The sequence below is a fragment of the Nicotiana attenuata genome, chromosome 12 (genome assembly GCF_001879085.1).
Source record: "Nicotiana attenuata strain UT chromosome 12, NIATTr2, whole genome shotgun sequence".
Classification (NCBI taxonomy): Eukaryota; Viridiplantae; Streptophyta; class Magnoliopsida; order Solanales; family Solanaceae; genus Nicotiana; species Nicotiana attenuata.
In genome coordinates this window covers 1,808,526-1,820,433 of record NC_032000.1, presented here as the reverse complement: position 1 = coordinate 1,820,433, position 11,908 = coordinate 1,808,526, and the positions used below count along the sequence as shown (strand labels likewise).

Genomic DNA, 11,908 nt, shown 5'->3' with positions numbered 1-11,908 from the left:
ACAGTAAAATTTCATCCTACTGAATTTGTACCAGCACGGAATACAATATATGAGGCGAACAAAACCACATACCAATGATAACATAATAAAAATTAAAGAATATGAAAAGAAATGCATGCTACTAAGCCTATCATTGAGCGCTATAAACTACCTACTAACCCTCTACCTTAATCCTCGACCTCCACACCCTCCTATCAAGCGTCATGTCCTCAGTGAGCTGAAGCAGCGCCATGTCCTGCCTAATCACTTCTCCCCAGTACTTCTTACGCCTACCTCGACCCCTTCTCAAACTCTCCATGGCCAACCTCTCATACCTCATGACAGGGGCATCAATGTTGTTTCTCCTAACATGTCCGAACCATCTCAGCCGCGACTCCCGCATCTTGTCCTCCACGGAGGCTACTCCCACTCTGTCCCGGATAGCTTCATTCTTAATTCTATCTCGCATGGTACACCCACACATCCATCTCAACATCCTCATCTCTGCTACTCTCATCTTCTGCACGTGGGAGTTCTTGACTGACCAACACTCAGCCCCATGCAACATAGCAGGTCGAACTACCACTCGATAAAACTTACCCTTAAGTCCTAACGGCACCTTCTTATCACATAGAATACCATAAGCGAGCCTCCACTTCATCCACCCCGCTCCGAATCGATGTGTGACATCTTCGTCAATCTCCCCGTTACCCTGGATAATAGACTCGAGATACTTAAAACTCGCTCTCTTGGGGATAACTTGAGCATCAAGCTTAACCTCTACGTCTGCATCATGGGTCTCACTAAATTTGCACTCCAAGTATTCTGTCTTGGTTCTACTCAGTTTGAAACCTTTAGATTCCAAGGTCTGTCTCTAAACCTCCAACCTCGCGTTAACTCCGCTACGCGTCTCGTCAATCAACACTATATCATCGGCAAATAACATGCACCAAAGAACCTCCCCTGGATGTGACGCGACAGTACATCCATTGCCAAGGCAAACAAAAATAGGCTAAGAGCCGATCCTTGGTGCAACCCCATCACCACAGGGAAAAGGTCCGAGTCACCACCTACAATCCTTACCCGAGTCTTAGCATCATCATACATATCCTTAATCACCCTAATGCACTCTACCGGAACTCCGCTAACTTCCAAACACCTCCACAGTACCTCCGTCGGAACTTTATCATATGCCTTCTCAAGGTCAATAAACACCATATGCAAATCCTTCTTCCTTTCCCTGTTCTGCTCCACTAATCTCCTTACCAGATGAATCGCTTCCGTAGTCGAACGCCCCGGCATGAATCCAAACTGATTCTCGGAAATAGACACGCACTTCCTCACCCTGGCCTCCACCACTCTCTCCCAAACCTTCATAGTATTAACAACAAAAATCCAAAAATTTATTTATACAATTCAGAATGAAAGAAAATAAAGTTTGTCAAATATATATTCGATGCACGGCATATACAAATAATTATTCAAATAAAGGTATTCTATATATATATTATATATTCTTGAAAATTATGCTCAATTATATTATATATTTCATACACGACTAAACATAGCATATTTTACCCTATACAGATAGTCCACCCGATTTTCAGTGACATAAAAGTTGGTAGAAACATAATAATATAATTGAGCATAATTTTCAATAATATATAATGTATATTATAAAAATACCTTTATTTAAATAATTATTTTTATATTACGTGCATCAAATATATATTTTACAATCTTTATTTTCTTTCATTCTAAATTGTGTAAATAAATTTTTAATTTTTTCGTTAATACTAAAATTATTATTACTAAAAAATTATTTTAATTAATTTTTCTACTATGCTCATTATTTTCTTATTCCAGTATTATATGTGCTTAAATACTTTTATTTTTTTAATTTATAAATAATATTTTGTTTATTCTATATGTAAGTCATAATATAAATTAAAAAGGAAAAAATCATAATATTAAAAAGTTTTAAAAAAATAAAAAGAAGATAAATGTTTATAATTTAGAGGGTAAAATAGGTATTTGGCAACTCAAAATTTGGAAAATTTAGTTGAGTGACCTTCTGAGTGCAATAGGTATGGTTCAGTGACTTTGTTGTCACAAACGAAAGAAAAATAACTTTAGGAGATAATTTGGGATAGTTAAATGACCATTTGAGTAATGAATTCTAGATTATCCTTATCTCAAATGTCAAAGGAAGAAAACATATATGCAAAGGCAAATGCAAAACTATAGCAGTTCGCAAAGCTGACAGTTATCTCTTTTACCGAGACTCAAGTTTTTAATTGTTGAGAGGCGGACCTATGTGTTACAGTGAGGGATCACCGGACGCCATCAGTCTCGGCAGAAATTTTGTATATACCTTGAAAATGGTTAATTAAAAGCGCTTGGCACCCTGAACATTAAAAGCCTTTAGGGGACACTGGTTAAGCAGAATATTGTGCCCCCGTCGCGTAAAGATTCTGAGCCCGCCTCTACTTGTGATGTTTAAGGTTCTATAATTTGCAATAGAAATTTCTTTACTGTAGTAAGGAGCATTATTGAGACATTTGTTCTTGCAAAGGAAAGATAGAAATAAGCAATCAATCTCAAAAAAGAAAAAGACACTTGCTCAAATCCAAATCCTCATGTAAAATCATGAAAAATTAAAATCTTGAATAATAGGTGCCAAGTTCTGTACAGAGGATGCAAGACTCGCACAACTCCACCTATCTCTAAGAAAAAGAGAATACAAAGGAAAAACTACGATTTTTCGGAAAATAAAATGGGGTGGACTATATATACATCAATAACAGTTGCTCAGGCATTTGAAGATGCTGTCAAAGCAAATAAAACTAGCAGAGGGCTACAGGGAGGACGCCTTGAACGTCATACAGAGAAGAAACGGGCTGATCTCGATAGCCAAACTGTCGATTGTTTCTAATACATTGAATAATAGAACACCTACAGTTACATTCTAGCAAGTGTCACTTACCAGAAATCTATCTAGCACCAGCTCATCCATCCAGAATAAGAAGTCAAGCAAACAACACTGCTGGCTCCTTGGACGATCTACTAATCCCATTATCATACCGTTTGAATGTTGTATCCTGATGGGAAATGCAGGTAATACTGTAAATTATGGAGCACCATTATCATGCTCACCATCAATCATCTAATTGCACTTTATCGGCTAAGACTTGGTGACAAATATCAAACCAACAATACATTCGTCGATTAATGTATTTTATTTGCTCGTCCTGCCCAATAAAGGAGAAGAAGGGCAGAGGAAGAGCGTTTTATCATGTTGTGTTTGAGAATGATTCATGTATACAAATACATAGGGACCATGTGATAAACTGAGTTTCCTTATTCCATATCTAGAGAAGTGCTTTTTTTTTGTGAGTCTGTTGTTTCCACAAGATTAACATGCTATATATGAGAAGGAATTTACCTCACTGTCCTCCCAAATTGCCCCAACACACTTGGAAAAGCTAATGCTAGCACTTCTCAGCAAGCAGCGTGCAGTGTTGCTTGTTGTACTAAGCTCTACATTTTCATTCCTAGTGTCAGCTTGGTTGAGCTCGTGTGACTTTGGGGGGCTTGGAAGGCATCTATGAGCAACAGTTGCTTCAACGTGCCTTTCGAATTCACCATCGTGATCAGTTTCCTCGTCTATTGAAACATAGACCCGCTCTCTGTAGAAAAAATTTAATGAGACTATTTGAGTAAGCAAAACACTGTTAGCTCTTAAGTATGAAATCCTTAATATCCGGGTCAACTAACCTAGGCAAGGAGGCATATCGCCTTGGATGGAGAACATTTTTTCCACCTTCGCCATAGTGCCCCTCAAGTAGGTCAAATTGTTCCTTAAAGCAATCGACCCCACTATATATATGCACATCAAACATCATGTTAGCATAACATTTAAAGATATAGCTAAATGCATGCAACAGAAACAGGGAGGACTTCACAAGTAAGGATCATGAGAACGTCTCTTCAGCAAAATGGAGAAAGCAAAGCAAAAGCTACCATCATTCTGATTTTGAAGGTTGTCACTTAAGTTTCCTTAGACTTACTTAAGCATTATCAAATTGTACCAAGTAAAAGGGAAGTACAATACAAGACTCTAAGGTATAATTAGCCTACTTCTGTTCTTGTTAAGGGTTGAAAAAAATTGGATCATGATATTGATCCAGACAGAAGAAAATTGCTTAGGGATGTCCACCTGAATGAAACACAATCCTCTCTACATTCAAAAGTGAAAAAACAAGATATTTCATTAACAAAATTGATTGATCTTGACTAAGACTAGCCGTACCTGAACTTATCTAAACTAGCAATTCTCTGGTCAACATAAGCAGGTTCAATAGCGAAGCTCTTTGGGGGGGAAAAAAACTAGATACTATCTCTTCCCATATCAGGAATGTGATGATAGCCAAAATGAGTACTAGTTATAGTATAGTTACCAAAGCCATCCATAGTCTTGCCATAACTTTACTGTTCCATACAAACAAGTAGAAGCCATAACTACTTCAATGACATTATTTTCAGAATGATAAGCTAGGACATAGTTATACAACTTAATGCAGATTCTACTCGATAATGATCATAGCAAAACATGGTAACTGAATCTGCAAACTCCTTATAGAAGATGGTTATGTGTCAATAAAAGGATAGAATTTGGAATTATTCTCGAAGCTCATATGGCACGGATATCACACAGAACTAGGTGCAGTGTTCAAAACCGGAAGAACACTGCTTCAAGCATGAGCTCTGGCCATAGTTGCAACCACAAGCAATCCACTGGTTTTATAGGGAAATAATCACTTCTCAAACACAATTTCTGTAAGCTAATAGCTCATGACCATCCACTGTTTATTTCTGTGCAACAGCAATGTTGTTTAGTTGAATGGTAAGAACTTGTAAACTTGTCCGTTATAAAAAATGTCCAATGCTCACTAATGTATCTATCCATGTTTCTCGTACGGAATACCTTATTACTTAAATATTGCTAGTTCACAAGTCATGCCGATATCATCCTATATATGTCAAAAAAACAGGCAGGATTTCTCTAACTAGCCTTCCTCATCAGTAGTTGTACATCCCAAGCACCATGATAAAGATCTAACTATTTACTGCATAACATACTAACGATTAATTTATCAGATATGCCTGGAAATTAGGTTCAATGCGCCAAAGTATTTGTATATCACAGTTAGTCAACAAAATGATTGGTCAAAACATGGACTGAATCATATTTAGTATCTATAAATTGATATGCTTGTGACCCTCTTCACTGGCAGATTTCTCCTTTCTTATCCCATGAAGGTCTCAGTGGCAGATATAACCTCATATATTATGCATCAAACAACAAGTATGTCATCATAATCCAAGATAAAAGTAAGTGCAGATACCAGAATGAAACATCTAATACCATTGAAGTAGTTGTGTCTTCTACCGCCAATACATCTCTTTATCACTCTTTTATGAGATTCAATTAGATGCTAATTTCAGTTGCATTACATGGATGAAAATGTTTATTTTTAATGCATGATAACTAAGACATATGTGCTAAAAAAAAGGAATTAGTATGTTCTTAGCAGGTGAACAAAAAGCAGACATGGACAAATTTCACAAGATCATACGATTGAGTCAAATCGTTAGAAAGAACTAGTCCTCGGTCATAGCTACCAACGACTATGGACAAATAAGGAGAAGTGTTGGCAGTACCTTGGATACAAAAAGCTGGTATTGTCAGTGCCATGAAGATACTCCTGCAGCATCTGCGGGTGGTACTCCAAAATCTGTGAAGGGCAAAATCAATGTTATAGTACGATGGAGGAGGAGGCACAAAAGAAGGTCAAGGAAAGATAAGATTGGTTGCCAACTCATACCTCCCTGTAGATGAGCTCTCTAATATCCTCTTTTGCCAGTTTTCTTCTTTCAAAGTCGAATTCAAATTTTGAAATAGGCCGGGCAGATGGCTCGTGCTCCTTGTTTGCTAAACCACGGAAATATGGATGTGCTAGTGCCTAGAGGGGATTAACACAGGACAACATGAGAGAGATAAAAACTTGCATCATAGGCTCCAATGAGTGTCCAACAATCTACTAAGTCCTACCTCTTCAGCAGAAGGGCGATCTTTGGGGTCAAATGCAATCAAACGCTCAAGTAAGCTTAGAGCTAGTGGGTCTATATCTGGGAATTTTTGAGAGAGGGGAATAGGGGCTTTATTCTTCATGCTGCTTAAATATCTCCTTGCTTTGTCATTTTTAATCTGCATATATCGGGAAAACGGATCAGATTCATTTGGTATTCATTATACATCACTAGTTTATTAACTTCGACTGAGGAAAGGGAAGGACAAACCCTTGAAATGGCTTCAGTGGATGGTGAACCAAGCAAATCGGTAATCAGATCCAATTGGTGGACCACATTCTTCCCAGGAAATAATGGTTTTTTAGTAAGCATTTCTGCGAATATACATCCTATACTCCAGATATCAACTGCTGGGGTGTACTGCAATAAGTAGTTTGTATTAGAATTGATACCAAATTATGAGCGATCACAGTATAATAAAGTAAATATAAGTGAGCAATGATTTACACAAGTTCTTTCCCAGCAAAGTAAAATTTAATATTGCAGCACAGAAACTTAAGGCATGAAGATTGCAAAGAGCAGAATTCAGATAAGGAAAGAGAACAATAAAAATAAGAGCTTTCGTTCGTAAAATTTGTGAAAAATGTCAACCATGGCCCCAAAAGGGCTCCTGTTCAGCTCTTTTCCCCTCCTAATAACAAGATAAGAGTGAATAAGAAAACATGAAGAAATTAAAGTGCCATCGCTGAATCACATAATATAATATTGGTAGGGAAAATTCCGCATGCTAAGTACAAAAGTTTCACCACATGAAGACAGATATCTACTATTAACATGAAAAAGTCATTTGAGAAGTGTACGGGATAAGAAACAAACTATATAAGCATTTGAGTTACCGATTAATGTCATACTTACTTTTGAGTAAAAAGAACCACAAAGTTCTGGAGCGCGGTACCAACGAGTTGCCACATAGTCCTGTAAAGAGCAAAGGAATTAAGAGTTTTCTTTGGAATAAAAGCAAAAATCATGCTGAGATATTGACTACGAAAATTTTGTGAAGAGAAAAGAGAAGTATGAGGTACTTGAAAGCATAAAAGAATCAGGGTTGAGACCTTCTGACTGGCTATAAGATAGATCGAGAAAATTTAAAGTAGAGAAATGCTCCGTACCGTCCAGAAAATAGCTGATGGGGTATCTCCAAATGATGCCCGAGCAAGCCCAAAATCACATATTTTCAGCTTGCAATCTGCATTTGCTAGAATATTCTTTGGCTTTAAATCTCGATGAAACACGTTTGCTGTTGAATCAATAAACGAGGGAAAAGTCATAAAAATGTAAAAGAGAAATCTAACTAAAATACCGGAATGTGTTCAATGAGGAATCGCCACCTGTGTGCATAAACTTTAAACCTCGAAGAAGCTGATACAAAAAGAATTGATAATGTTCAGGAGTGAGACTGTCATTGGCCTTAATTACATGCTGAAGGTCACACTCCATCAACTCGAAAACAACATATATATCCTTGAATTCTCTCGGACATGGAGGTAACAGAATATGCTTTATTTCTACAATATCTGGGTGCCGAAGCAACCGGAGGAGCTTTATTTCTCTAAGGATGCGGGTGGCTTCAGAGACATGCTCCAAAACATTATCGATCTTCTTTATCGCTACCCTCTCTCCTGTATGAGTATCAACTGCTGCTGCAACAACACCATAGCTCCCCTTGCCAACAACCTCTTGGATTTCATATTGATGTGCTTCACCATATTCGGTGAAGAATTCCTTGAAAGGCATTGCCTGAGAAATTAAAAGACACTATCAGAACTGTTTTTTTTAACATACAAGCAAAATCTAAGAAACACGCATACAATGTAATACATAAATAAAGAGTTAAAATCTTTTCTCTCTCCATCATCACCACAAAATTTGAAAAGTATCAAAAATCTCTACCAAACATTATCTTCCAATATTACTGATTTTTGGGAAGGTGTTCAAGAAATGCGGGTAATACTCCTCTTTAAGTGTCAGAAAAAGGATAGGAAGAGGATTTAACAATCATCAACGATACAGAATCAGATGCAAACCTTATGGACTACTCTAGATAATATTGACTCAAGTAAATCTGCTTCTGCTTCAGAGTTATAAGGTAGTCATGGGACTAAGGACAGGAGCTTAATGGTGGAAATTGATACAACCATTCATAGTTAGAGAGAGATGACAAAATACTATTAAGAAACAAAAAGGAGCAATCATAAAGCAGCAGCTGAAACTGACACAACTAGAGTGCAGGTGACCAACAATAAGAGAAAACGCATCACATGTGAATAAACTTGATGATCAGAGTGACCGAATTATTTCAAATTTGGGATCATTCTAATTAGGGGTGAGAATACTGCGGGTTGCTCTCTATGCCTTTTTTAAATCAAAATGCCCAGCCTATACCTTCAGATATTCTAATAAAGATTGATGTTCTTATTATATCATAAGACGAGTAGAAGTAAGTTCAATCTTGGAGGTTTTTTCCTATTTAGTGTGTGTCATTTGAAAATTATGGTGGAGAAACATTTCAAGTGTTAAGGGATTCATGTTTTACATTTTGTGTAAATTTTTGTGCCACTTTTCATTTCTGAAGCATTTTTTTAAAAAAGTTCACTCATCAGTAATCAGCCAGTCAACAAAAGTGAGTGGAGAGAAGTTATCTCTAAGACTTCCGCAAATTATTTCACTATTAAACAAAACTTGGAAAATTTGTACATTAGATACTGGTTTCACATTGTCTTTGCTAAAATGATGGTTAGCAGTAGGGTTAATGGCTATCCATGCCAAGTACGGCGAACAAATACGGAAATAGCCAGCAGGGCTCAGAAGAAAGATAATATGAATAGCCAGATTGAAAAGCAAGCTTCCAATTCAAAATTTCAAATATCTCAACCAAAAAAAAACTGAAAAGAAAAAAGAAAAGTTACCATCTTTTTTAAAATTTAGACTTCTATCTAAGATGCAAGCTGTTTAAATCACAATCCAAAACCTACAATGTGTCAAAAAGTTAGAAACAAAATACAACTTAGAGCAGACAGCCTCAAAATCCACAGCATTGCAAAAAGAACAGAAATCCCTATCATCTAACTTTGTAATTTTTTTAACAACCAAATACCAAGATCCAAATTTGAACTCTCAACCAGCCAATCCGTGGCATATTTAGGTCATGTGAACTCGCAAAATAACAACAACAACGATATACCCAGTATCATCCCACAGGTGGGGTCTGGGGAGGGTAATGTGTACGCACACCTTCCCATCTGGGGAGGGTAATGTATACGCAGACCTTACCCCTACCTGGGGAGGTGTGAACTCGCAAAATCAACACAACATAAATCCACATCCTATTAGTTAGATTAAACTGTAGGAAGGTTTACATTTCATTCAAATGCATTCAAGAAAAGAACAAGTAGTCTATATAACAGAATTATTGGAAGAAATTACTACCTCTGAAAAGGGTCAGTGAAGGCAAAGGGAAAACAGCTCTTAGATAATATATGGCTCCTCCTCTCCACACTTTCTTGGAGTCTTTTATAGTTATACCTCCATGAAAGGTACACGTCTAAAGAAATGACCAGGTAAAAGCAACCCCAGTTGAATTCTGCTATATTTATATCAGTTCATATTAAACTAATATAATAAAATGCAAATAAAAGAGAGCCAAAAAATTAGATATGTCAGCCTTTTGTCCATATCACAATCTTCCACAAACAGCTTTACATGAATAAAATATTTCAGAACAAAGCGTTTCAAGATAAGAAACAAAGCTACGAAATGGCCAAGAATAAGGCATCATCACCAAATAAATAAATAAACAAATAGAGTAGAATCCAATGCATCATTGGAACTAAATTATAAAAATGAAGATTGCCTCTATAGGGGGTGGTGGTCTAAGTGTTGCACTAACAACTTTTAAACCTAAGGTTCATGCACTACCACTAGGACAAATTCTTCCTATCTAATTAACGGGTTCAACTGAACCTAATGTTTTTTACACAACATTATAGATATGTATATGAAAAAAAAACCACTAAAATTTCAACTTTAATCTGAACACCTAGTTGATTAAATTGCATTTAAGTCCGGTAGCGAGAACATAAAGGTTGAACCTGCCAAGGTTAAATCCTGAACCCATTCTAAATTGTGACACTATCAATACATGTTTCCAGAGGCGGACCTATGTGTAACCTTGAGGGTTCACCTGACCCCGTAAACTTTGGTAGAAATCTTGTACTCCCTCTGTTTCAATTTATGTGAACCCATTTGACTGGGCACGGAGTTTAAGAAAAGAGAGAAGACTTTTGATCTTGTGGTGTAAAATGAGGCACATATATTTTGTGTGGCTATAAATCATTGTGTAAAGGTAAATTGTTTCTAAATAAGGAAAGGGGTCATTCTTTTTTGCACGGACTAAAAAGGAAATAGGTTCACATAAATTGAAACGGAGGGAGTATATTTTTATGATTAATTTAAGTGCCCGTTTGGACATAAAATTTGATGGAAGATTTTTCCAAAAAAAATTCACTTTTTTTCGAAATCAGCGTTTGTTCATAAAATTTCCAATTTTCACTTGAAGATGTATTTTGGAAATGTTTGAAAATTTGAAAATCTGCAAAATTTTCAAAATTTTCACTCAAATCACTCACAAAACTTCTAAAACATTCCAAACTGAAATTTATGTCCAAACACAACTCAAAATTTCAAATAACATTTTCACCATTTTTTCAAATTTTACAATTGTATGTCCAAACGCCTACTAAATCACTTGACACCCGAACACTAAAAACCTTTAGTGGGTACTGGCTCAGTAGAATAGTGGTGCCCCATCGCGTTAAAATGTTGGGTCCGCCTCTATGTGTGTATGTAAATTGAATGCGTAAGCAAGTTCACCCATTACCCAACATTGAATAGTGAGCCTTATCTCTTTTTTATTTGAGTCAGTTAATTTGTCTGCACCGCCACAGAAACTAAAAGTACAAATACACATACAGAGGAAGAGAGAAATAGTTAGAGAGAATATGAAAGAACTGACCTTTTCAAGCTGAGGCTAGCTTTGCTGTAGAGAATGAGTTCAGCAGCAAAGAGCTTTACTTATATGAAAGAGTTGAGCAAAGAAAAGGTGGCAAAAGTAATGAGAGCCAAGGGAATTACAACATTTTACCTATTCTTTTGGATGCCATGTTTTCGGGTAAAATAGATCAAATTTACTCCATTTTTTCTGACTTTTCTTGGTCGGTTGCTGCAGCAATTGGAGTGTAGATTTTGGTTTGACATATTCATTTGATTTCGACATTACTACAGTAATTGTCAACTTATGAGTAATACGGAAGCACATTGTGATGTTTCACTTTTTAAAATTAAAAAAAAAAAATGTTTTAAAGCACTTTGTTGTTAATATTCAAAATCTAGTGGTCCGATTCACCGGAATTCACATCCAATATATTTCCTAAGGGGTAAAATATTTTCTATTATAACGTTCATTATTTTTTAAAACTAGAATTCATAGAAACGACACTATGTAGTCATTCTAAAGGATTATTATTTAGAAATTAGTCAATAAATCCTGAATTCAGTTTTTCAGTTTTTTTTTTCGGGACTAAAAACTCCTTAATTGTCCTAAATTAAGATTTTTGGTTCAGAATTTTAGAACAAAATAAATACTGACTAATAAAATCCTAACGGTCAATCAAGTATGCATTCACTTAATCTTGGTTTTTACAGATTTGACTTTTCATATTAGTCAAATTGCAGATTTATTTATTTTGTGAAGATAAATAACTATATAAATAAGCATCAT

At 36.1% G+C, this 11,908-nt stretch overlaps 1 protein-coding gene across 2 annotated transcripts; it reads right to left on the bottom strand.

The window, feature by feature from the left end:
* On the bottom strand, positions 2,603 to 11,334 carry LOC109235151 (mitogen-activated protein kinase 9-like). 2 transcript variants are annotated; one of them, XM_019401131.1, is made up of 13 exons: positions 11,144 to 11,334; positions 9,559 to 9,712; positions 9,039 to 9,100; positions 7,461 to 7,869; positions 7,242 to 7,369; positions 6,988 to 7,047; positions 6,343 to 6,492; positions 6,095 to 6,250; positions 5,868 to 6,005; positions 5,704 to 5,777; positions 3,757 to 3,858; positions 3,425 to 3,668; positions 2,603 to 3,080 (listed from the first exon to the last, which is right to left on the bottom strand). In XM_019401131.1, the coding sequence occupies exons 3-13, from the start codon at positions 9,039 to 9,041 to the stop codon at positions 3,009 to 3,011; spliced, it is 1,536 nt and encodes a 511-aa protein (XP_019256676.1). In that variant the 5' UTR covers positions 9,042 to 9,100; positions 9,559 to 9,712; positions 11,144 to 11,334; the 3' UTR covers positions 2,603 to 3,008. The 2 variants fall into 2 exon arrangements, with proteins under 2 accessions (XP_019256676.1, XP_019256677.1); XM_019401132.1 differs by lacking the exon at positions 9,039 to 9,100 and having other exon boundaries at positions 11,144 to 11,333.